Source organism: Anolis carolinensis, chromosome 5 (assembly GCF_035594765.1).
Source record: "Anolis carolinensis isolate JA03-04 chromosome 5, rAnoCar3.1.pri, whole genome shotgun sequence".
NCBI classification, from domain to species: domain Eukaryota; kingdom Metazoa; phylum Chordata; class Lepidosauria; order Squamata; family Dactyloidae; genus Anolis; species Anolis carolinensis.
In genome coordinates this window covers 188435889-188463143 of record NC_085845.1, presented here as the reverse complement: position 1 = coordinate 188463143, position 27255 = coordinate 188435889, and the positions used below count along the sequence as shown (strand labels likewise).

The window sequence follows — 27255 nt, the reverse complement described above, 5'->3', positions numbered from 1 at the left end:
CTCATTCTACATTTCAACAGATGAATACATACTTAGGCAAGGAAAATGAATCAGGTTGAGAACTTGTATCAAAGTTCATTCATATCATCAGTATTATTGTTAACTGTGAGAAGTTTAAGAGCAAGTACCTTCCTGCTGAGCAAAGCAAATGAGAACTCACTTGCTAAGTAGGGTCTCTAATGCCTTTTGAAGAGGTTCTTTCAAATCTTTAAATACTTTCTCTCCAAGATGAGCTAAGCAATCTTCAATGGAGGTCTCTGGGTTGGCAGGACTGAATACGGGGGACGTGTGGCAGTCAAAGCCAGTGCTGGTGAAAGCTGAAGACAAATAGATCATTAGTTTTATAACAATTTCATATTATTAGCAAAAGGAGATCTCTCTTACACACACTTATTTATGTCAGCATTTAAATGGTTTTAATCCTACAGACAGCATACTACTATTTTAATAATATATTATATATCTTTAATATATTTTAACTACACATGTTTTACCTATGGTTTTTTATTTTGTAGGCTGTCTTGAGCCACATTTTTAAAGAAAACCTATAGTATAAATAAATAGAACAGAATAGAATTTCTCTGAAGAGCATTAATGTTCGGCTGTGCACCTTCCTTCTGAATATAAGGATTTAAGTAGAATAAAAATTTTAAGGAATAGCAGTCCAGAAAGAAAATACATCAATTTGCACAAACCTTCCAAAATTTCTTCATCAAGACGTCTCAACTCCTCCTCAATTTCTGCTTTAATTTTTTCTAGAATCTCCTTTTCTAAAGCTTGTGGGACCACAGTCGGCTCCATCACTGAAATAAGCCAAAGGATTCAGCTAAAATTGATGATCATTTAGAAAAGCATCATGAGAAAAAACCCAGTACATAGTAACCACTGTTGTGCCAACAAAGCAAAAGCACTTCATTTTTTTCCCATTAAAATAAGAACACAAAAGCATCCTGGTCATATTCTCAAACACCGAATCTGTTTTAGAAAAACCTCATGACAAATATAGTAAATCTAAGGTTGCAACCTGCACACTCACCTGAGTATAAATAATGTCTTGTGAGTAGACATGAACAAAACTGTAGCATAAAACTTTAAAAATAGTATTTTTTAAAATTCTTATTCTTTCCCTTCTGCAATGGTTCTGTGCTCCTAACCCCAGCAAATGCAGAGGGCTAATTGTCTCTGTCCTATAATTTTAGGTAAATTATGTTTAGTTATACATTGATCCAATTTGTTCATTGGAACTTCTTGACATTTATGTAGAGAAGTAAAATCAGGAAAATATCACATTTTCTCATTTTCTTTCGTGTCAGTAGCGACTTGAGAAACTGCAAGTCACTTCTGATGTGAATTGGCCATCTGCAAGGACGTTACCCAGGGGACGTCCAAATACTTGATGTTTTACCATCCTTGTGGGAGACTTCTATCATGTCCACGCATGGAGAGCTGGAGCTGACAGAGGGAGCTCATCTGTGCTCTCCCCGGGTTGGATTCAAACCTTCAGATCAGCAACCCAACCGTCAAGTCAGCAGTCCTGCCAGCACAAGGGGTTTAACCCATTGTGCCATGGAGGATCCATACAGTTCCTCATTATCAGTAATCATTTATTTACTGTATTTATACTCCATCCTTCTCACCCCGGAGGGGACTCAGAATAGTACACTTCTGTATCTCAAAATCAGTTTCATTTCCCTCTCTTTTCAGAATGTACATGCTAACACTCATGAGTTTGTCTGCAAATTTGTTTTTTCTTTTCTTTTACATATTTCAGTTTTCTCCATCTCCTTCAGCATTATAATCAATACCTCTCTGTAGAAGTTAATTTATTTGCCAATTACAGTCTTCAAAGGGGACTATAACAGGGTGTATCTACAATGTAGATTTTATGCAGTCTGACATCACTTTAACTGCCATGGTTCAATGCCATAGAATCCTGGGTGCTGTAGTTTGGTGAGGTACCAGCACTCTTTGGCACAGAAGGGTGCAATTCCTATGATTTCATAACATTGAGCCATGGCAGCTGAAGTGGTGTCAAACTGCATTCGTTCTACAGTGCAGATGCACCCTTATTCTGCTTTCTTTGTATCTCATCCAAAATCAATGTAATCTCCTCTTGTCCTTTTTAACATCACTACTACACTGAGTAAAGAATCATCCCATCTGAAGGCCATCTCTTATTCTTATTAAAATATTTGTGGGCCATTTGTTTAACTTTTGGAAGGATCCAATTTAAGGTAATAATCCAAGAGTTTTATTTAACTTGTTTTAATGCTAGTGGACTTGGAAAAGGATGCTGAAATTTTCATTCCTCATTATTAGAGATTCTCACTTACGTAACCATAATTACTACTAGTGTATTTCTTTTTGATTAGACTACTAATATCATGGAACTTAGGTATACAGGTAGTCCCTAAACTATGAACAAGCTATGTTCTGTAGATTTGTTCTTAAGTTAAACTTATATGTAAGTCAGAACTGGTACATTTTAATTGTAACTCCATTCATTCATTCATTCATTCATTCATTCACACACACACACACACACAGAGAGAGAGAGAGAGAGAGAGAGAGAGAGAGAGAGAGAGAGAGGAGAAAGGGCTCCAATGGGTCTGGCTGAGTTAAGCGCCACAATTGTCCAAGAGGCCCGTAGGGCAGCGGGTACACACACACACATTGGATAGCATAGGGAAGGGTTAACATCCCTGCGGTGTTTGTTTTGCTATCTATGCCCCGTTCAGAAAATTTCACCTCACTTTTTGTCCCTGTGATCATTGGATTTTGAAAAATATTGGATTGTTGTGGAAGCAAATATTGATGATAAAGCTTCAGTTGAGATACCTTTTCCCCATAATAACTCTTCCAGGAGTGAATTTCCCTTTTTATGAGTAGATTTCTCTCACTTCTTGTTGCCTCACCTCCATTCTCCATTATGCTCACTACGCCTAGAAGGCTATTGGTTATTATGAGTATGTTTTTATTGTACTTTATATGCCTTTGATTTTATATGTTTATATGTTTTAAATGTACCTTGTTGTAATTTGTGGCGTATTTTGGGCTTGGTCCCCATGTGAGCTTCGGGGAGATGGGGCGGGATACAAGAATAAAGTTGTTATTATTATCATTATCATTATTATTACTATTAACTATGAGTCGTTTGTAAGTTAGATATTTGTAACTCAGGGACTGTCTGTATTTATTTTCTCTTTTCTAAACATGATATTGCATGGAACACAATAGAAGGATTAGCATGGCACACCCACTCTACAACATGTCAGATTCCATGGGTTCATTTATCCATTAACATCCAACAATAAAGGCAAATGAGGTAATGTTTAAGTGGTGCAAATATTAAACCCCTTTGCACTTATTTCAGTGCCAGTACACTTAAGTTCGATTTCCAATCCTCTTTCTCAGCTTAATCCCCCTTTTAAAACCAACACCCAAATGAACTAAACTGGCCAGCTTTTTTAAAATGGAAGGCCAAATCCATTAGAAAGGTACAGCAATCCTCTTAATCATGGATAGGCACCTTATGGCCCCTCCAGATGTTTGGGAAAATGCCATAAAATTCTCAAGCAGTGTTAACCCAACTAACTGCAAAAATCACATTACAGAGAATAGGCTTCAAACTCTGCTTCTCCTCTGGGTAAGAGAGGAACCCATTTTCTGTGTTATATCTTCTAGTCGGAAAGGCTGAAAATTGGTTCTACAAATAATAGTTGAAAATTGAAAATTCAAATCAAAATTATTCTATCAATGCAAAATCTACCCTGCTCAACTGAGAAAGAAGTCATTCAGAAGAACCTATTTTCCCTACAAAGCAAGCATGATGGTGATGATAAATGATGGGCTGTCATACCCAGGAAGACATCAAGCTGAAAAAAATGCAGAAGGAAATGGAAATCCTTTCTGTACGTAAGAATTCTGTTTATATAACTACTGTTGTACTGTCATTGCTTTCTCATTTAATTATGAACTCTGCATTCAGATAGCAACTGTTTAACAGTACAAGATCCAAAATGGTATAATGGTTTGATACTAGACTTTGACTCTGTGGATCAGGATTCGAATCAAATTCAGCCATAAAAACCCACTGGGTAACCTTGGCCACTCACTCTCTCTCTGCCTCAGAGGACGGCAATGGCCTTCCACCTTCTTTAGTCACTAATGATGAAACTGAGCTTCATCCAATGTATCCATTTAGAATATAGTGGGTCCTTTGTATCTGCTGGGGTTCAGTTAAAGGACCCCACCGCCATGGATAACCAAATCCATAGATGCTTAAAGCCCATTATGAAAAACGGTGTACTAAAATAGCATTTATTCTTTCTATAAAATGGCAAAATCAAGTTTTGCTTTTTTGAGTGGAGGGGGGATATTACCATGGTGTGGATGGTTGAATCTATAAAGAATCCATGGATACAGAGGATCGTACTTTGTTTTCAACAGTCTTCAGTGTATGATGATGATATCCTCTAGGACAGTATTTCTCAAACTCTCCTCCTCCAGGTGTTTTGCACTTCAGCTCCCACAATTCCTAACAGCTGGTAAGCTGACTGGGATTTCTGGGAACTGAAGTCCAAAACACCTGGAGAAGCAGAGTTTGAGAAACACTGCTCTAGGTCAAAGTTGAAGCCATGTGGTGTTAAGAGTCTTAAGTTTAAGAATCCAGAAAATCTCCCTTTTGTCCAAAATGCCTGAAAGAAATGGCACCCCAATACCAAATCAGAGAAGTAGCGATGTTCTAAGTTGAAATGCTTGGCAAGCAGTTTCTCCAGCTTCTGACCAGAATACTCTTGCTATTGCACTCTCTGTGGTCTCAGATTTCAGGAATGGGGTCATGAGGAATCACTGCCACCTGATTCTACCATCTGTACATTCACACAGCAGCCCTATTTTTAAAGCTAATTCTTGCTATTATCATGACCCACTCAGAAAATTAAGCATTAGCCAAGTGTATTTTTAATCAGCATGAAATTAAATGGATTGAGGTTCAAAGATCAGTTTTAATATCATAAACTGCATCATACTAACTAGTTTTGGCAAAAAAGGGAAGATGCCTTAATAATTTTTCTCTAAAATATTTTGTTTCTAGAACATTATATTGTTGTTTCAGAAAACTAAGTCCTACAACCTTTAATATTCTGAAATATTAAAAATATATAGACATCAGATTTAGCTAACTGGATTGTTTATGTGTAGTATGCATATATTTACCTTGAACTGTCAGACTGTCCTGCCCCTGAGGCTTTTCTTGGGACAGGAGACCCAAATAGCTGAGGATAACATATTTTGTTTCATAGTGAAATCCTACAGGCACAGCAGTAGAGGATGCCATCTGTTTGGTTTCCAATGTTCCACAGGATTATGGGCCACCAAACCTCCTTTGTTCCAGTCTAAATATTGAAAAGATTGACACTTTATTAAAAAATTAAAAATACAAGCAATTGCAAAAAAAGTTCCAATGCACACCAAAAATTTACTAGTTCATTATCAACATACAGAAACATTAGACAGTGAGATATAAACATGTGAAAGCACAATCCAAACATCACAGTAAGCTGACCAATTTTTTAAAAAATACTCACAACTGTGTAAGATGGATCCACTAGTCATTGATTCCATGGATGTATGCAATCCTTTTAAAAATCCATTTAAGCTGGGAGTTAATACTACACTTTGTAGTTGTGAACTACAGAGTTTAATTATACACTGTGTTGTACTTCTTTTCATTTATCTCTTACTATTCAATTTCAATGGATAACCCCAGGCTCTAGCATTATGACAAGCTTCGTCTCATTTACTTTCCCCACACAACCAATTACACACACATCCATCATGTCTACCTTTACTTGCTTTATTCTAAGCTTCTCAAACTGTGCTCCTCTAGATATATTGGACTTCATCTTCCACAATTCCCACCAGCTTGTAAACCGGCTGGGATTTCTGGGAGCTGAAGTCCAAAACACCTGGAGGAGCACAGTTTGAGAAACACTGTTCGAAGCAAAAGAGTCCCAACTGTTGTAGCTATTCAACACAGTCCTGAGATCATTCTAGTTGCTGTTTTCTATACCTTTTCCAACTGAACAATTATAGGTACAGTGAAAAGAACTGTATATAGATCAGGCTTTCGGAGAATGGCACAGTGCAATAATAGATTTGGAATATGTGCAATGACCACAGAACAGCCTTAGACTACGATTTCTGGATGGCATGATTTTAATATTGAATGCAAATTTTAAATGTTTAATATGTGTTAATTTCAATTCAATTTATTTTAAGTTTATGTTTTGTATGTGTTTTTAAGGCACTGAATAATTGCCATATGTAAACCGCCTTGAGTCTCCTTCGAGGTAGAGAAAGACGAAGTATAAATAGGGTAAATAAAATAATAAAATAATATAGATGTAGTTGTATTATGGATTTCAGGGCAGTATGATAGTAACCTTTTCCAGGCTGAATTCTTTTTCCTTGCTGGATGCTTTCCAGTGAGAATCATGCCTGCATTCAGGGAGGGGAGCACACTTTTGTTTTCGGCATATTACAAATCGCCACTGGTCCCTTCAGGGAGATTGTGGCAGGATATAAAAATAAAGTAGTAGTAGTAGTTGTTGTTGTTAATAATAATAATAATAATAATACTAATAATAAATCAGTTCAAAAGTGACCTATATGAAAGCAGTCTCGGGAGAAATGCTGCTTGGTCCAATGGCAATTGTGATATGGAGATCTCCCATCATTCCAGCTGGTTTTTCATGCTGTTTCACACCTATATGAAACTACTAGAATGAGTCATCCAGAGATTTAGAATAAACTGCCCTCTATTTGTGGAAATTGCCCAGTTCTGTTAATCTCTCTCCCCCCTCCCTTACATCCTTAACAGAATGGCACTACCAATATATCTCAATTTATTCACAGTGATCAGCAGGAAAAACACCTGTTGGTAGTGTCATCATATGACAAAACCCAAGGAAAGTTCATGAATGATACTCCCTCTCAAATGTTCCCTTGGCAAGTGACCATTTGTCATAACTTTAAAACATTTCTTTTTTACCAGGCCTTTGATGGCTAAGGCTGCTGGAAAAGGTTGTGGTAGTTGTTTCTGTTATATTTTTAAACAAGATATACATATTTTATATACTGCTTTTATTGCCATTTTAGAGCTTCTGTTTCTCTTTACTTATTTAATATTCTACCTTCCAGTGAAAACCAATGCTGAAGGCATCTACAATTGCTTTCACACAGGACAGGAAAATAGGGCTAACACCCCTTCGTCCTATATTGCTACAGCTCTTTCCACCAATTCACTCTGCTATTAGCACCCCAGTATAAAAACAACACCAAGAGTTGCTACACATGATGTTTAAAAAAACAAACAAACTTTGGACATGATTAGTTTAACTTTCATAACTCACTGCTAGTTTTAGACAATCCTTTGGGAAACCCCACCTTTTCTCATATTGTTGAGGATGCTTGGAATCCTTTGCAGGCGGTTTCCCATGCTCAACTCCCTTGCTGCTACATTTATTACAATTATGAATCATATACAAAACAATAACGAGAAGCACTTCTAAGATACTGACATCTCAGAATTGATACATTACTGAAACAGTCTGTGCCAAATACTTTCAATACTTATTGCATAGCCTATTACAATATTGGTTCTGGGATGAAAGCACAGTATTACTGTAGATATCTAAATGGCACTCACCAGTGGCCTGTTTTCTGGATGAGGAGGGATTTGGGATAGGAATCAATGAATTACTTTCACGAGATAGCTTTGCTTCTGCTGAAATAAGCAACTTATCCACCTCCTGCACCCTAAAAACGTACTTCTTGGCTCAATTTTTAAATTAGATATGAAGGTCTATGAGAAAAATTAGAGAAAATAACCTTGCCCCCTATACTCCCTTGACAAAATTTCAGTTTGTTGGAGAGGGGTGTGGAAAACCTTGGGAAATGTAGGGAAAAAAAGCACACAGCAAATGTTGTCTCTCTCGAAATGAGGTTACTGATTTTTAAAATATTTTAGGCACTCTGTTGGTAGATGCACAGTTTGAAGATGTGTATGAATGACAGCTACAGAATTATAGAAGCATAGTTTCTGTGCATAAACATATTCAACAGTCAGATTCAAAATGCATTTTTTGCACTCAGTGAGCAGTGACATCTTCCATGAGAAGTACACATGGATGGGGCCTTACACCTGGTAAGACATTATTGAACAATTCAATATTTTCAACGTTGTGAGTTAAGCTTTCTATCTAAATGGGCTGCTAGCCTACTTGTTGAAATTATTTCTTTGCAACTAATATATTTAAATTTTATTACAAAATGTGTTGTTTTGTGTCTCATATTTTTCTTACTTTCCACATAGCAAAAACTAAAATAAAATGGATTTTGGTAACCTTTGATACAGCAGCTGGAATTCTCTTTATGACAAATTAATGATTTTGTTTGTACAGAACCAAGACATTTATACCTTTAAATTCATAAATATCACCAATTGTATATGTTAAACACGTTTTGCTAAAGCAGTGAAAGACGTTTCTACACTGACGCCTCAATAAAAGAAAATCATTTCTTGAGGTGTACGTGTGGAAGAATCTGCAGTACCTGTTCACCCAAGACCTTATATAAAGCTATTAAGATTCCTACTTTTCCTGCTCTTGGACCAGGCTAAACTTCAAAAGTAGAAAACTACCCTGAGTTTATACTATACAAATTATAACATCTCGATACAAACACACAAATCAAAACCCTCCATTATCCACTTTCCTTTCAGCTGTTTATATAACTTGGATAATCATACAATCAACCAGACTGTCTTTCCCAGATACTACAAGTGATCCAAATCAAAAGCTGGATTATACAAATATGTGTAAAGAAATACTTAATAATAAAGAAAATGGCCATAATCCTCTTGAGAAGGGAGTTTATGTTTTAACCCTGTTGTGCAATGAAATCCCAACTTAACTTTACCATAGAAATATATGAAGCATATATGTATTATTATAGTCAGAAGACCTACCTATTCCTTGTAAGTTTAATGTATCACCACACTATTGATTTTGACTATCTAAAATATGAAGAAAGGCCCAGTCTTATCTGTGTTTCTAGAAACCTTTCCCAAATACCAACCTAATAAAACACTGGTTCCCAGTTGTTTTGGACTTTCGCTCCCAGAATTCCTGGCTGTCAGCTTTGTTTGCTGGAGCTTCAGGGAGTTAGGTCCAAAACCCCTGGAGGACCAAGGAGTCAGCTGCACTAGCAGATTACTGCTTGAAGGCCCCACTGACTTATGGCTTAACCTTTCAAGTGTTTATCAGAAGAACTGAGAAAGAAATAATGGCTAGAAATTTATTTTCCCATGCTGGAAATTATTCTAAGATATTTGACAAAGCCTATCGGTAGTTGACATACCTCCAGCATGTTGAAAGCGCTGATGTACAAGTTTGGCCATTACAAAAGTGGAGGCTGGGAAAGAAGAAAATCATCCCTGGGTGTATTTTGGAAAAGGCCCTCAAGAATTCTCCAGAATGATCAACATGTGATTGTCTACTTATGCAAGGATTACTTAATGTGATTGTTTCATTTCACAAGTGCATATTGCTAGTTTTGAATCAAAAGTTAGCTGAAATATGTTGAACTACTAATTCTTTAATTTGTGTAGGAGTAAAGGTAAAGGTTTTCCCCTGAGGGTTGTTGCGTGTTTTCCGGGCTGTATGGCCATGTTCCAGAAGTATTCTCTCCTGACATTCCGTCCACATCTATGGCAGGCATCCTCAGAAGTTGTGAAGTATACAAGTTCATCAGCTCAGCAGTTTAACCCACTGCACCACCAGGGGCCCCACGCACCTTCCTTGGCGGAGGGGGGGGGGGGTCGCTGCTTCCACAGAAGGCGCACACAGTATGAGGAAGGAGGGAAAGTGCATGCTTTTCCTGCCTCCTTCCTCGGGTTACACTGATAGATAATGCTTGCTCACCAGGATCTTGAAGAATTACTTCTAACTACACATTTTCTACTAGTTTTACTTACAGCATGCTTTATGATTTTGGGACAACTTTGGAGGCAAATAGTGAAATAAACTTTACAACTTCCATGTAAATCCATATTTAAGCTATGATATTCCACCAAACCATTCAGCTGAATCAACTCACCAACTTTTTAACTATCTTTATAAAAGCCAGCTATTTAGCAATCACTTTGGTCAAGAATCAGGACAAAAGGTAAGGACAAATTAGATACAGGCCAAAGATCCAATTTTATTTAGGGAAAGAAATGTATTTGTCTCCCTCCCTAACAGATCCGAATCGGAAAAGAATGGGAGGCCTGAGCTTGTACAACTCTGTAGAGTATATAATAAATGTTCATTTTTTGTTCAACAATAAATGTGAATTCTTCTTCGTGAAAAAATAAGACATCCCCTGAAAATAAGACCTAGCACATCTTTGGGAGCAAAAATTAATATAAGACATTATATTTTCAGGGAAACAGGGTATTATTTCTATTTCTAACTCTGGTGCCAAAGTTCCTGTTTAAGAAGTAATGCAAAGAAGTGTGTCTACTTCGTTAACGGAAATATACCTGTTGTGAGAATGCCTACATCAAAAGCAACACATCAAACTTTTTGTTTTCTACATGTTAAGCTCTTACCTTTGCAGATCTGAAAACTTTATATGCATCCATCTGTTAAATACTATTAGTTTTTCATGCCAGCACTTTGAAAACTGACCTTCAGAAACAATCTCATTTAGGCCTCACCATATGCTTCTGCAGGATATGGAAAATACTGACTATATGACCTAACACAATTGAACATTGGAAAGTCTTGCGAAGATAAGAGGGGGCTTTTTTGAACTCTTATACTTCATTTTCTAAATTGCTTCATCAATACTCAAAAGGAAAGGTTTTAGGATAGTGCATCAAAAGGCTTAGTATCTGTCATTTATCCAAGCTGAAGTTTTACTTTAACTTTAGAACACTCATCAAAACCTCCCATAAACAAGTGAAGAGTTCAGTGGTTTGAACTAAATTATATGCTGCAAAGATTTCACAACCTTTTCCATGCTTTAAACTAATTTTTGCAAGCATGAAGAACCCCAAATAATATATCCACTGGAAATTTTAAAAGTACCAATTCTTAGTAAACTTCTAAAACTACCCGGAAATATTACAAGTATTATAGGTAGACAAAAGTAAGAGTTGTTTGATAACATTGATAAGAATGCACAGAACTGCTGGATGTCCACTCAAATAACATCTGAGCAAACTTAGGGGGCATCTACACTGTAGAATAAATGCAGTTTGACACCACTTGTACTGCCATGGCTTAATGCTATGGAATCATGTGGACGGTAATTTTACAAAGTCTTTAGCCTACTCTGCCAATGAGTGCTGGTGCCTCACCAAACTGCAGATCCCATGATTCCATAGCATCGAGCCATGCTAGTTAAAGTGGTGTCAAATTGCATTAACTCTGGAGCAGTGATTCCCAACATTAGTGTCTCCAAGGTGTTTTGGACTTCAGTTCTTACAGTTCCTAACAGCTGGTAAGCTGGCTGGGATTTCTGAGAGTTGAAGTCCAATACACCTGGAGGCCCAAAGGTTGGGAACTACTGCTCTATAGTGTAGCGCAGTGGTTCTCAACCTCGGGTCCCCAGATGTTTTTGGCCAACAACTCGCAGAAATCCCAGCCAGTTTACCAGCTGTTAGGATTTCTGGGAGGTGAAGGCCAAAAACATATGGGGAGCCCAGGTTGAGAACCACTGCTGTAGAGGCACCATTACGGTCTGCAGTCAATCAACAACCCAGTAAGCAGCAACAATATCTAGCACTTGTAGAAATCTACCATAATGCCAAGATTCCCATTTCATAAAACCAGTAAACAGCTTTTATTCGCCTTCCCAACCAGGCCAAGGATTTGGAAGCAACTATACAGGCCTCCTCTTGCAAGGGCAAGTTTGAAGAAGAACAAAGGGCATGCTGTATCATGCATCTATATTCCCTCCCTCAAGCACATGCAAAGGACGCCATTCTTACCAACTGTTGAATGCAATTGTGGGGAGGGGAGGACTACAGGGAAGAAATGGGAGCCCATATGCAAGCAGGCACAAGCACAGGCAGCCCAGCATCCACCAGCAATAATTCTCTAAAAAGAAAACATTTGTCAGATGACAGGACGTGCCGCTGTCTATATTGCTAATCCCTGTCCAGTCAGCAGGAGGAAGAGGAATGTGTTCCTCCCGCAATTTCAAACAACCACACAGCGGCCAGTTATCGAAAGATGGAAAGAAGAGTCAAATCACACCCCATGGTGAGGAAAGCCTCTATGGACAACGGCCCACTCTTCTTTCAATTTGTTAGCTTGTTTGACTTTTCAAAGCAGGGCAGTACTATGATCCCAGCCATGCTGCACACACACACAAACACGCACGCAGCCTGTGACCACATTCGTACCAAGCTAGGAATCACTGGCGCCATAGTGGACAAAGGAAGGCTCTTCAGGCCGACCAACCTTATATAGAACAGGCATGGGTAAACTTGAGCCGTCCCTCCAGGTGTTTTGGACTCCAACTCCCAACATTCCGAACAGCCTCAGGCCCTTTCCTTTCCCCCCTCAGCCGCTTAAACTGAGGCTGTTTGGAATGGTGGGAGTTGGGAGTCCAAAACACCTGGAGGGACGGCCCAAGTTTACCCATGCCTGTTCTACACTCTTGTATATATCTGGGGTCATAAGGGTATAAGATTTTATCAGGATTCCTAATCACTGTATCTTGTATCTGGCCGCCTCCTCCTCCCCCTCCCTTTGAGGGGTGTGCGCCTTCTTCTGTTTACCTGAGTCTCGCGGCGAGGCAGGAAGGAAGGCAAGCGAAGAGGTCAAAGCGGCCAAAGGAGGGCGCGTGCAGGAGCCGTTGGGTTTTGTGCGCGCGTGTCTGCCTGCGCGCGGCGTTGCTACTGCTTCTTCACTCAGCCAGGGGCCCCTAAATGAAAGCCTCTGCCGCCGCCATGATGGAGGAGGGCAAAAGAAGGCACGGGAAAGCCGGGCACGCACGGGGCGGGACGCCGGCGTCATGACGTCATTCATCCACTGTAAGAATACCCTCAAGAAGGGATTTATAAAAGCTTCTGCCGCCGCCATGATGGAGGAGGGCAAATGAAGTCAGGAGAAAGCCGGGTACGCACGCGACGCCAGCGTCATGACGTCACCCTCCCATACATTACCCTCAACACAAGGGATCTATAAACACCGCCACCAGGATAGAGGGCAAATGAAAACACTGGAAAGCCAGGCACGCACCTCCAACGTCATGACGTCAGTCTCCCCTGCAAGAATACCCTTAACAAGGGATCTATAAAAGCCTCTGCCGCCGCCATGATGGAGAAGGGAAAAAAAGGCACGGTTAAGCCGGGACGCCAGCGTCATGACGTCACTCTCCGATGTTAGGCTACCCTCAACAAATGATCTATAAAAGCATTTATTTATATTTATATCCCGCTTTATCTCTCCATACGGAGATTCAAAGCAGCTCACAATAAAAAACATTACAACTTAAAATATACAAGTAAAAGGTAAAGGTTTTCCCTGACGTTAAGTCCAGTCATGTCTGACTTTGGCGGTTGGTGCTCATCTCTATTTCTAAGCCGAAAAGCCGGCGTTGTCCATAGACACCTCCAAGGTCATGTGGCCGCCATGGAGCGCCGTTACCTTCCTGCCGGAGCGGTACCTATTGATCTACTCACGTTGGCATGTTTTCGAACTGCTAGGTTGGCAGGAGCTGGGGCTAACAGCGGGCGTTCATTCCGCTCCCGGGGTTTGAACCTGGGACCTTTCGGTCTGCAAGTTCAGCAGCTCAGTGCTTTAACGCACTTCGCCATCGGGGCTCCTATAGACAGCAATAAAACACTATATCCTTATACATGATTACGTTATATATTGTAGCTTCTGCCACCGCCATAATAGAGAAGGGCAACAGGCAAGTGCCGGGACGCCAGCGTCATGACGTCACTCACCTTATGAAAGACTCTTCAACAAGTGATCTATAAAAGCGTCTGCCGCCAACGCCATGATGGAGGAGGGCAAAAGAAGGCACGAGAAAGCCGGGCACGCCCGCGACGCCAGCGTCATGACGTCACTCCTGATGTAAGCCGAATACCCTCAACAAGAGGGGGCTCAAACGCAAACCCGGAAGTCTTCCAAAGGGACCACGCGCCTTCCTCTCCTTCCCTCTTCAATGACTCTTGTGACCCTGCGGTTGGGACTCAGGAGAGTCAACGCGCAAGCGCCGCTTTGGAATGACGTCACAGCCCAGGCCGCCTCCCATTGGCCCGTAAAGTCGAACTGCTAGGAGGCGGAGCCTATGATGACGCAAGGTTGGTCAGCTGTAGAGTGACCCGAACCGGATCTGGTCCGTTTTTCCCTCAGAGGCCGGTTTGAGCGGACGATTCACCTCACTCCCTTCGCAAGGGTTTCCTGCAGCTGCTTCTTGGCCCTGCTTTCGCTTCCACCATGGCGCTCAGCGATGCCGACGTCCAGAAACAGGTAAATTTGGCGGGGGTGGGAGTAAAGGTGCATCTACACTGTAGAATAAACGTAGTTTGACATAACTGTAATTCTCAAGGTTGTGGAATCATGGGAATTGCAGTCTGGTGAGGCTCCAGAAGACCTCGTACAACTATAGGAGCCATGGCTCCATGGTGCTGAGCTATGGCAGTTAAAGTGGTATCAAACTGCATTAATTCTACAGTGTAGACCAGACATGGGCAAACTTGGGCCCTCCAGGTGTTTTGGACTTCGACTCCCACCATTCCTAACAGCCTCAGGCCCCTTGGGGCCTGAGGCTGTTAGGAATGGTGGCAGTCGAAGTCCAAAACACCTGGAGGGCCCAAGTTTGCCCATGCTTGGTGTTGACACATCAAAAGGTAGGCTTCAGGACGTCTCATGTCATTTTTGTTGACAGATATATTACATAAATGTCAGGGAAGACGAGTAGATTTGCAACAGAACTCTGGAGAACAGGATTTGAATTCCTGTTCAACCATGAACACCCACTGATTGACCTTGAAGTCGTCACACTTTCTTGGCGTTATAAAATCCCGTGATAGGGTCAATTTGGAGTTGTCATAAGCCAGAAACAACTTGAAGGCATACACAACAAATTATTATTATGAAAGTGAAAAAAAATGGCTACCAATATTTTTTTTTAAAAACTCAGGACAGTAAATAAAGAACAACACTCTGAAAATAGGGGAATTCCAGACTGGAAACAGTCAGGGTCAGCTAACACCTCCTAACAAAGGATTTCCTCAGGCAGGAAGCAGCCAGGCTTTGAATCTACAAGGCCATTAAATGCTAATCAAGGTGATCAATTGCAACATTCACACTTGCCTCAAAACAGACAAGAGTTCTTTCTCCCAACCTGGACTTTCCACAGATACATAATCCCCACTTGCCTAGTTTCCAACAGACCTCACAACCTGAAGGACTTGTTTATAGGTACAGTGGAAATAAATGAGAATTTTACTTAGGCTGGAAGAGCTAAGTTGGAATATTGTGAACAAAGTCACTTCTAGAAACAGGTTTTCAGGTTCATGTGCCTTTTTGGTGGAGAAATGGGATGTAGACAAATCTAGGATAAAAGAAATCACTGTGCAGTTGGAGACAAGGTTGGACGACTATTTGTTATTCTGCAGCTCTAAAGTAGATAAATGAAATCATCTGTAGACAAAATCATGATAGCTTCAGTGAGATGGACCACTCATTAGAAGAAAACGTATGAATTTTTCTATTTTTAGTTTCTGTTTCTGGGCTTCACACCCATCAGTAAAATGTCTCATTTCAACATAAAATGGCTTACTCTGAAGGATAATATAAGGGTTATTTTATGTAGAAGAATGTTTAATTAATCTTCAGTGTATGAAAGTAGACACAACAAAAATAAACCTTGCAGCTTTAGGTCTCAAATTTTGGAAGACAAAAGCAGTTATAAAATGGATGGTAGGAAAGAATGAGGGTAGTTGTGTATAATGAAAAAGAAGAACTTTGAAAGCCTATGATTAATACTCATGTTAGTTCTGAAAATAGGAAGTTCTATATCCAGAAGCTGAGCATTATAAAGAGGAGGGAGGAGTAATTTGGGTCGTATTTTGAAATTTTAGAACTTCTACCTCTTCTAGTAAGCCACTATTACCTCCTCCTAATGAGAGCATTGTCACTGTAATTCATTTCATGATGAGAAATTATAAGAATGAATTTACATTTATTCAAGAAACTGGAGGTTCTTATATAGTGAGGTATAGAGGAAAGGAGGAAAGTACAGTTGTCAACCAGATGATAAATCTTTTGCTTTTGAATATGAGTAAACTTGAAAAGTAATGTCTTAAAACCATTATTTATAACCAGAAATTCCCATTGTGGATTTTAGGATAACACTCACTAGTTTCAGGACTTCTGCAGAAAAACAGGAGATTTTTGAGTTTTTTTCATCATATGAAATAGCTTTCCCAACCATTTGAGATAATAGTATTTCCCTTGAAGGGATTGTGGAATTTTACAAAATATAATGTGTGCATGATTTCGTTGTCCTATACTTGTCCTGTTGACTGTAAATAGTGTTCTTGTTGGTCAAACTGCCCTGAGCTGGGTTGGGGATGGAGTATTATGCTGAGTACTGCATAGATCCAGAAGACACTGGTGCAGGAAGGCCCCTTTAGAGTTCATGAGCCAAGCACTTGTTTTACTTGGACCTAGTCACTGTTGGTTAAACACCTCCTTCCATATAAGTGTTAGCCACATGTTTCCTTACTGTCAGTGAGCATTTTAATCGAAACCAGCATGAAGGAAATCCTGAAGCAGTTCCACCAGGACAGACTGTTCAGCTATCTGTAGGTTGACAAGCAGCAGCTTGGGAAGGCTGGTATCACTTTCTACCTCATATGTTTAACTAATGGGCGAGTAGATTATAATTTGACAAGTATTCCCCCACCAAAAATAAATAAATCTGGGGAAATATTCTTATTCAGAATGCCTCCTATGCCCTCTTGGGATATTGAAGTCAATTTTGCCTTGTGGCTCAATAGGGACCTTTTTTAAATACAGGAAGTAAACCGAAAGCCATTTCTGGTTCACTTCCTGCTTTTAAAGGGCCTCTTTTGGGTCAAAACAGCTTGGGACAGGCAAAAACACAATAGAGTTGCCCTCTCATTCCCTAGAGCATGCAAAGGGGCATTTTGAGTATTTTTAAAGTACGGTAATCATAAATACAGGTGAGGAATGGGTAGTCCCAGGACCATGAGCCCTTCTGGATACAGCCATGGTCCCTTTCGTATCTTGAAAAAGTATTATGTATTAGTAGGACATTGACTGTAGAAACAGATTATATGTGGTAGAAATCTGCCCATGTTTTCTTCATTTCTGTGAAATCAGTGTGACATGACACACTGAGATGTAGTTGGATCCAGACTTCCAAATAGCCCCAGTAAAATGAATGGGCTTGTAGTGATTTATTAATATAAGTTATATGGGTTTCGATGAGTCTGCTCTAAGTTTGAATCTTACCGATTGCCCACAAACCATTCAACATTGCCTCATTGCAACCTCCTGACACTTAACTCAGGAGGTGCTTTTTGACATTATTTTGTAAGATTCAGGGGGCGCTTTTGCCCATCCCAACATTACATTATAACAGACCTGAAAAATGTGCTACTCGTCAAGACCAATGTGGCCCAGTGGTACCATCCAAGTGCCTTTAAACTTTCTTTTCCCATTTGCTCTGATTCACAGCAAGAGGCACTTGCTAAGTTGTATTATGTGGTTATTTGGCTGCTCTCATCTTTGCGGGAGAAGCAGTGCAAAAGTATATTGTGTATTTCTTTGTAATGTTCTTGTTGTACTCTATGGAATTGCCACTATGTACTACCTTGAGGTAAGGTTTGGACAATATCTTACACAGACAAATATATGGAGGAATAAAATACACTTATGCAAATTCAGTTCTCAAAACAATAACAAGAGAAGTTTTAATTTGTAATTGACAGGTATCTAACGTCACTGGAACTCAAGGTTTAGGTTCATGTTTCTGTCTTACTGATAATAAAAGGAATCACTCAGGATGTGGAAAGGCCTGTGGTGATCAAAGGCAATGTTTCTGCTGGCTTACATGGAAAAATATCTCCTTTTTGTTACAGATCAAGCACATGATGGCTTTCATAGAACAGGAAGCCAATGAAAAGGCAGAAGAAATAGATGCTAAGGTAAGTGAAAGCAATTCTCATGCAAGACTTCTGCCTCTTCATATATCTGTCAATGTATTTGTGCCAAACTGAAGTGAATAACTGTATTAAATCTCATTCAATGCCTAAAATTTTGTTATTAGTCAATTGATAGTTCATTAAGCATATCTTTTGAAACTATCTCAGCAAGAAGGCAATGAGTAGATATGTGCTTAATTGGAAGATGCAGCCCCCTGGATTTAAATGTTTCTAAACAGCATGAAAGTGCTTGATATTTCTCTTACTAACTTCTTTTGAGCGCAAGGGTGCTGATCACTCCTGATTTGAGAATCTGATAAATGTAAGATAAAGAATTTGCTACTAGAACTGAATCTATCACCAAGGATGTTAGTGTGGTTAGAAAATAATTGAACTGGACTATATTTTGTAGACTTATCTCCTTTTGTATAACTCAAAAAGCCCTGGGTTTAAACTGGGTAGCTCCAGTCACTTTGCAAAATCTGCATTTAATCTAAGCCCTTCATGGTTAAATTTATTGTCTTTCTTTATAGGCGGAAGAAGAATTCAATATTGAGAAAGGTCGTTTGGTCCAAACACAGAGACTGAAAATCATGGAATATTATGAGAAGAAAGAGAAACAAATTGAACAGCAGAAGAAAATGTATGTGATGCAAAAACTACTGACCTGGTTTTAAGTTGTGGTGGGAAAAATAAAAATGCTAGTTCTAATATTTTGGAAATATTTGTTTGAAAAATGATAAAACTTGGTCATGCCAGCAACACAAACATTTTGGACACATTCTTGGTACTAAAATGGAAAAAAAACATCCCCTACCCAAAAAAATCCCTCAGGCCCATCACACACTTGACGTAGCATGTGATCTGGAAAATAGGCATCTCCAGTGTGAATGATTACTCAGTTGCTTTTTTTCTGAATGGAATGTTATCTTTACTGAGATAAGTATTTCAACCCAGGCGATAGCTAGGTCAGCCCCATGTTAGAAATTGCTAGGTCTCCTTTTCTGTAGCCATTTGCAAATATATAATGCAGGTTGGCAAAATGGTTGACTTAAAAATGCCAATAAAAACTGTGCTGAGGTCTCCTACAGAAATTACTTTTCTCTACGTGGTAGATTAGACAGTTTTCTAGCAATAAAACCAAAGCGAAGGACTTTGGCTCACTGCCGAAAAGCGGGTCCCAATTCACACTTGAAAAAGTTAATTGTTTTGATAACAACTTCCAGAATCCCAAAATCAACATGGCAAAGCATTCTGGTTGTTTTCATCCAAAGTAATACTTTCCAAGCTTCAACTATTTAAGTTAAAAGGTTTTGTTTGCATCATGTTGGGGTGGGCCAGTGGGAATTGCATAATTAATATCTGCTGTTTTCACAATCTCAAGTCAGTTGCACTCAGTTTTCTTGTTTTTCTCCATTTAACTTGCAGTCAGATGTCCAACCTGATGAATCAGGCAAGACTGAAGGTCCTCAAAGCCCGGGATGATCTGATTGCGGTGAGTATCTGCCTGTCTTTATAACAAAAGAGCGAGTGTAACCACTATTTTTCTGATTCAACCCAAAAAATAATAACAGTTTTCATTTCCATATGCTTCTAACATCCTTGACAAAGAAAATAACCTAATTTTCATCATTTCTGAGTTCTGATCTTCCATAAGTGCAAACTCATCTCTGTATAGCTAGCTACTGTTCTGTTGTAATAGAGAAATGTGGAACATTCTTCCTGCTGAATTCTCTATTTTAGGCAACCATTGATTTCCACTTGACTCTTGCACCATATAAGTCTGTTATTGTGCAACAAAGAAGAAATTATGGGTTGGAGAATCCACAAATACTTAATGCTCTGCTTTTGGGAGGAATGGAAAACATGTGGCCCTTCATATTTGACAAACTGCAACCCCCATAATTTCTTCCCAGTAGAGAGATAATTGGAGTTGCCGTCTAATTGGAGATAAGAGATAATTGGAGTTGCCATGTTTGGAAGGATACACATACCCCATCTGTGATCCTTTGTGAGAGGTTTTCCTCAGATGGTAATTGACTTTGTTTTAAGCAGTGCACATTGTGGCATAATCACAGGCAAGGATTCATATGACTGAATGTCTTCCATATGAAACAGTTTGTGTTACTGTGTCTAGTAGAAGTGTAAACACAGAGCTTTGATTTCTATAGTCTGAATTGGTACATCCCAGACACAATGTAATACTGCCTCAGTAAAGATTAGACCTAAATCTCCATGCTCCAAGATGGCCTTATAATCTGTTCAACACAACAAAATTATTTCCTAAAGGATATTGAAACAGGTATTGAAAAGAGTAATTTGGGTACTGGCTGATGAATCTGAATTTCCGTGTCAGAAGTAACATGATGAATTATAATAGGGACAACTCAAAGTTTAGATCATGTTTATTTACAAGTCACACAGCATTCAACAGTTTGCTGTTCTCTTTTTGATCTCTGCCTAAGGCTTGAATCCTTGCTCTAATTAATTCTATGTCAGGCATGGGCAAACTTGGGCCCTCCGGGTGTTTTGGGCTTCAACTCCCAGAATTCCTCACAGCCTAAGTTTGCCTATACCTGTTCTACGTGCTCACTCTCGTTAGTACTAGCCAACAGGATTTCAGTCTGTTTTTACATAATTGTGTGCTGGCAAAACAGGGCATCTGAAAAGGTGGCTGCTTGGATGGGGTATCAGCTGCTGCTGCTGAGCATTTTCAGATGTGGCCTGTGAATTGGGAGCAGTAGGTTGTGTTTTTCTCATCTGATCTTTTTCTTGCTGTAGGATTTATTAAGTGAAGCCAAGCAGAGACTGACTAAAGTAGTAAAGGATTCGGGCAGGTATCAAACTCTGTTGGATGGTTTGATTCTACAGGTAAACAGAACAAAATTTTCCCACTAATACTTTCTGTAAAAATAATTTAAATTTCTACTGTGTTCTTTTTGGCATTGGTAAAGATCCTCTGAATGTATATTATCAACCTTCTGCCATGTTTTTAAGGATATTTCCTATCTTAAGTATTCTGTTTTTCTATTTTTAAACTCAAGATAGCCATAATATATAATTTACAAAATGTAGTCTATATGCTACATAAAAAGATCAAGTTTTGTATCCTTATCAATTGGACAAGTCATAAATCATAATGTCTCTGAACCCTTTTGTCCATGACGATCAGTAGAGAATGTTTCTGTATTCTGAAGACCATGCCTGCCATTAACCAAAGTGAAATCTTTGCAGATTAGGCTTCCAGTTCTCAAGGCCAGTAGCTTTCTAGGCTATTACACAGAGAAATCAATACTATCCCTTTGTTTTGAACTTCTTCAGCAAGGTGTTAAACCAGGCATGGGAAAACTTCAGCCCTTCAGGTGTTTGGACTTCAACTCCTACTGGCTGTTAGGAATTGTGGGAGTTGAAGTCAAAAAACCTGGAAGGCCGAAGTTTGCCCATGCCTGTGTTAAACCATCCTTGTCAGGATGATTGAGTCTGGTATTGTGTTAATTAACCTTCTTTGTTTTAGTGTACTTCCCCTGCACAGTGCAGGTGTATCTTTCATACTGTGCTGTAATATTGTCATATATATAAGATAATTTGTTTAATGCGTGTAACAGGAATTGTACTCTTTAAATTCAAAAACCACAAAAAGCTCACAGGAGATTTCCTTTGTTTTATTAAAGGGATTTTATCAATTACTTGAGCCTAAAATGACGGTTCGTTGTCGGAAGCAGGACCTTCCTTTGGTTAGGGTAAGTCTTCTCTAGTTAAAATAGATGTCTTACCTGGCAGTAGGCAAGATCTTTAAGAAAACATTACATGGATATTTCTGTATTTAGTTAAAAAGCAAATCAAAAGGTGGTGTTGTGGACCCCTTTCCTCTCTATGCATCTAGCTTGAATAGGGTCCCCATCAAAACCACTGCAGACCATTATCTGCATAAGATAGATCCTACAGTAAGTCCCACACTCAACAAATTCCTAAATAGCATGTGAAGAATTGTCATGTCCTGAGTCATATCTTGTTCCGTGTAGCTGTGTTTGGTCACTGGCAGTGAGTTTTTCAGTGGCCTTTCTGCTGCCTTTTAACTGGAGCAGTGACACTGCTTCCAGGCAAGAGGCACACTGCACTTCAGATGTAGATCCTTAAAAGATTTTTTGTTTTTTTGCTAAACTGTGTACCCAGGATTCCTATCTTCACTGCCTTCTGAGTGGTTAATTGGTCAGTAGTACAATTTGGGGTCTGGAATGAAAACTTCTTTCATGCATGAATGTTTCTGTCTTGTTTCAGAATGCCGTTCAGAAGAGCATCCCAATCTATAAAGCTACCACCAAGAAAGAAGTTGAGGTTCAAATTGATCAGGACACATTTCTTTCTGAGAACATGTAAGAAAGATGCAAACCTGGGGAAAGAGAGTGTGAAACTATATAATATGCTAATGGCTGATTGTTCAGCTAGAACATGCACAAACAAAGAATTATTATTATTCAGTGGTTTTTCAACATCTAGTATAATTGGTTGGGTATTAATTGTACTGTCCACATCCATTTAGAAAACAGAATGGCATTTCACAATCTAGTTATATGTCCTGTGCTAATACACATAATTCCTAGGTGCTGTTTTTACACACAATAACTGAAGTCCATCTTGGCCACTGGCTTCTGAGGCCAAGCCAGCAGTCCAAACAGAAAAGAATATGTGGGGTGGTAGGAATACACATAATAATCCTTCTGGTTTTGTTGCTCTAATACTGACCAAGTTTATTTGATAAAATGGTTTTCCTTAAAATGCCATCTAAATTTGTCTAAATAAAAAGCCTGTTCTTTTAAAGCTTCACAACGCACTTTCAAAATAGCCACATGATACAAAAATCAGTTACTTTCGAATAATGTGATAAAATCTACTAGAAACTATAAAAGCATTACTTCCAGGTCAAGGACTAAAGCTATTTAATAATCCCAACCTTTGCATAATTGGCTCAGATACCCCTGGAGCTTCATGGGGCCTATTTCTGGCAAATGTGTTCTTATCTGAACTATGTGCATTTTAGATTTACTCATACATTCTGATTAATCCTATTAAATGGTCAGGAACATAGGCTCTGTTCTATGTTGTGAGATAACCCATCATTTCCCCAAAAGCAAAATATCTACCAAAATGTAATTATGGTATAATGAATATTTGCTTTATTTTAATGGGTAAAATTGTGTACAAAATAGAGCTTGAAAAAGTTACATTTATAGATTTCAGGACCCCATAATCTTAGTTGTTTGAAAATATATTTATCTTGTTGCTGTACCAAGTAAAGGAGTCTTATAACAAATTAGATGCAGTGAGTGGCACTTATCAGTCCTCTGGGACACCCCTTTAAATACCATATTTACGCAAATCCAGTGCTCGCTTTTTTTTGGCTAAATTACCTTCCCTGAGAGATGTCATTTCTAATTTAATTGCCATGGCTCAATGCTTTGGGGTTATGGGATTTGTAGTTTGGTGAGGCATCATCATCCTTTGGCAGCCCCCATGATCCTAAATGACAGACGTCATGACCTCGTAGCATTGAGCCAGGCAGTTGTAGTGGATTCATTCTACAGCATAGATCAGGGGTCCCCAAACTAAGGCCCGGGGGCCGGATGCGGCCCTCTGAGGTCATTTACCTGGCCCCCGCCCTCATTTTTATAATATAATATATTGTATATACATATAATATTGATAATAATTTTATAATGTAATACAATATAACACTAATAATAATACCATATAATAATATTAATTATATATTCAATATTACATATAATATTACTAATAATATTACAGTACAGTGGTATAGTTCAATATAGTAATATATAATGCTAATATTGTGCTATGCTAATAATATAATATATTGTATGTACATATAATTTGTAACCCACTCTGAGTCCCCATTGGGGTGAGAAGGGTGTGATACAAATGTAGTAAATAAATGCAGTAAATAATAAATAAATAAATAAATTTTAGACTTAGGCTCGCCCAAAGTCTGAAATGACTTGAAGGCACACAACAACAACAACAACTCTAATTAACTTGACTATCTCATTGGCCAGAAGCAGGACCACACTTCCCATTGAAATCCTGATAAATGTATGTTGGTTAAAATTGTTTTTATTTTTAAATATTGTATTGTTCTTTCATTGTTGTTGTTCTTGTTGTTGTTGTTGTTTTTGCACTACAAATAAGACATATGCAGTGTGCATCGGAATTTGTTTGTATTTTTTTTCAAATGATAATCCGGCCCCTCAACAGTCTGAAGGATTGTGGACCGGCCCTCGGCTTAAAAAGTTTGAGTACCCCTGGCATAGATGCACCCAGAGCTTTCTCTTCCATTGCTTTAATCCTTTACTGTTGTAATACTTTTGTGTTTTAAAGAAGGAAATCCAAGCATACAATAGATGTAATGCGTATCTTTTTGGGCCAAGTTACAAAGAGGGCACTTTTTGCTTCTGAGCATCACATTTGCCAGCAAATACCTTTTTTTTAGTGTTTTGAAAATTGAGGTGTGCATTAAATTTGATGGCACATTAGACACAAGTAAATACTGATAATTTTTTCTGTGAATTGTTTTGACTGTTAAGATGTTGACAATTATATTTGCCTTTTCCCAGTGCTGGAGGTGTTGAAATCTATAACAGTGATGGTAAAATTAAGGTTTCCAATACTCTGGAAAGCCGTCTGGATCTGATGGCCCAGCAGGTGAGCCTAGCAAAGCCTCCACATCTTCTCCCTGTGTAATTAATCTCCGATTCTAACACACTTCATTAGGAATGGCACTAGGCCCAATCTGCCAGGCCTGGATCTGTATGTAGCCCCTCTGGCCAATTACTGGGATCACAGGACTCACCTGGGTCCCTCCCCAACCAGTCTGTATGATGGGAGGCTGCATAAGGCAGCTGGCGTTTTAATTACCACAGTGCTGCATTTTACTTTTGCTCATTACAAAAAAACCTATATGGTAAAACTACTAACAGCAAATAACACCCATGGCACTAGAAGTACATACCAAAGTGTACTTTAGCAAGAACTACCTCCATAGCTTTTGTATTTGTATATCCAACACTTTAGTTCTGGTGAGTGGATGCCTGGTCTTCTGCAGCGAAGTGTTTTTCTGTACTCTACTTCAAGATCACCTATTTGATTTGTAAATAGCCTCATTTTACAAAAATATATATCTGCTGCAGCTTCACAGGCCATCAAAAATATGTTATGTGTATTGTGTAAACTTCTGTGTAAACAGCCACTATTCTGGTGCTAGAGCTATAGCATAGGCAGTGAATGAAAATCCCCAAACCCATGTATCAAGACAAGAACATAAATAATGCATTTTCAGAATTAGCTGATATAGGTTTGAAGTACATCTGAGATTGAAGGGCTAACGGGGAAAGAAAGCCCATGTGCTTTACTGTCCACTATGGAACATGGATTTGTAAACATACATATTGCCAGAGTTATGCATTTGAGGTGGGCTAACATAATTTTTTTTACAGTTTAGGGTTATGGTGGGTTGTTGTGATGCTATATATAACACACTACAGGAAGATATAGTTTCTAAAATATAAGAGAGCATGAGCATGCAGATCAGGGATGGACTGTATTGTGATGTGGCGGTCCCATATCCATTTTTGTGGATACTGGACCCTTCCCCTGCTGAAGAATTGCTGAAGACTTCCAAGAGCTGAAAAAAATCTTTTTGGCCCCTGAAAAAAAAATGACCAAATCCTTCCCTCTGTGTTTAGAGATGGCTTTCTATTTCTGAAAGGGGTGATGTCTGTGCTGGTCCCAGGGATCAATGGTGGCCATCATATCTACTGAAGCTGCTCACACCCGTTATAGATAACACCCATAATGATGGTGGCAGAGCATGTACTTTTTCAGTACTGCATATGGGGGCTTGGCCTTTTAAGGATTCTTATTATAATCCTATCTCAAGTATTTCTCAGTTCTTATAGGGAAAGATGTGTCACAGGACAAGCTGCCATCATGAGTATTTCACAGCCCATATAACACATGTGTCAGCTATTTGGCCTGATCAACATGAATTGACTTTTAGTGCAAGATTGATTAAGCTACAAGATGCATTTCTGTTCTTCTGTACCTTCATCAAGGCATTCTCAAGCACTGCCTTTCTCTCAACAGATGATGCCAGAGGTCCGAACAGCACTTTTTGGTGCCAACAGCAACCGGAAATTCTCGGACTAAATTCCTTGATGGTGGAGCATCTTCCATTGCCATAGTGAAGTGAGATGCATAGCACCTCAGTTTAAAAAAAAACTTGCAATATATCCAGGTCTATATTGTGCTGTCCTGTACATTTTAGTCAATTAAGTTATTTTGGGGAATACCTGCTGTGCTTAGCCTGACTGGGAAACCTCTGTCCACAGTGAGATGGTTTATGATATGAAAAGCTGAGACATTTGAGTTCTTTGGGGAGCAGCGACTTCACCCACTTCTCTCAAAGCATGTCGCCAGTTTGTGCTGCTTATGTCTGTCTTTCCTTACAAAAGCATACATTTCTCTCGAGGGACAATGTAACCCTCATGTGACTGTGGCCAGTCCCAGGTTTTTGTTCTGTATATGTGGTTAAACTGCTGTCTGTGCACATTTCAGGCACACTCTCTGATCCTGTATTAGTTTAATAAAGGTGTGTAAAACTGTTTGCTACAGTATCTCGAAAAAAGAGTATGTGTGGTTTGTTACATAAACATATGAACTGCAGTTCAGATCAGTAAATGCCATAGAGTTTTACTTCAGGGTGTGAACAAAAATGTGGGAATGGTACTGTTTTTTATGGGGAGCAACAGTGAAGTTCACTATTGGAGGCATAAATTTCAAATTATTGTAAAAATTTTATTTTTAGAGATATACGACACCCAGTTCACAGAAGAACAGGAGGCTTAGCATCCATTAAAGTATGAACTGGAAATTGTAACTATAGCTAGCCCTCCACATCTGCTAGGGTTAGGGCCTTGGGACCCTTGCAAAAC

The 27255-nt window shown here is 39.1% G+C and overlaps 2 protein-coding genes across 6 annotated transcripts in view; one reads left to right on the top strand and one right to left on the bottom strand.

Annotated features, from left to right (window-relative positions):
• Positions 1-14205, bottom strand: part of bcl2l13 (BCL2 like 13) — a 35803-nt gene extending 21598 nt beyond the window's left edge. The window contains exons 1-4 of one of the 5 annotated variants that reach the window (XR_010006328.1): positions 12839-13076; positions 5218-5396; positions 696-803; positions 161-317 (exon numbers count right to left, since the gene is read on the bottom strand). Coding sequence is in view for 4 of the 5 variants with exons in the window: in XM_008110481.3 (XP_008108688.1) it covers positions 157-317; positions 696-803; positions 5218-5338 (390 nt within the window). In the remaining variant the exon portion in view is untranslated. Of the gene's footprint in view, positions 1-128; positions 318-695; positions 804-5217; positions 5397-12043; positions 12163-12838; positions 13077-14014 lie in introns of those variants that run through there. The other 4 variants (XM_008110479.3, XM_008110481.3, XM_008110478.3 and 1 more) reach the window with 4 other exon arrangements.
• A 104-nt stretch (positions 14206-14309) lies between these two features.
• atp6v1e1 (ATPase H+ transporting V1 subunit E1) lies at positions 14310-26937 on the top strand. Its single transcript, XM_003220802.4, has 9 exons — positions 14310-14543; positions 18188-18253; positions 18784-18893; positions 19679-19745; positions 21032-21121; positions 21922-21990; positions 22529-22623; positions 24880-24967; positions 26408-26937. Exons 1-9 carry the CDS (start codon positions 14511-14513, stop codon positions 26468-26470), a joined length of 681 nt encoding a protein of 226 aa, XP_003220850.1. The 5' UTR covers positions 14310-14510; the 3' UTR covers positions 26471-26937.
• Positions 26938-27255: the final 318 nt, after the last annotated feature.

Coding starts and splice junctions, on each gene's coding strand:
- atp6v1e1 (XM_003220802.4), top strand. CDS start 14,511: ATGGCGCTCAGCGATGCCGACGTCCAGAAACAG. Junction 18,894..19,678: donor ATTGAACAGCAGAAGAAAAT/GTATGTGATGCA, acceptor TTTAACTTGCAG/TCAGATGTCCAACCTGATGA. Junction 24,968..26,407: donor TGGATCTGATGGCCCAGCAG/GTGAGCCTAGCA, acceptor TTCTCTCAACAG/ATGATGCCAGAGGTCCGAAC.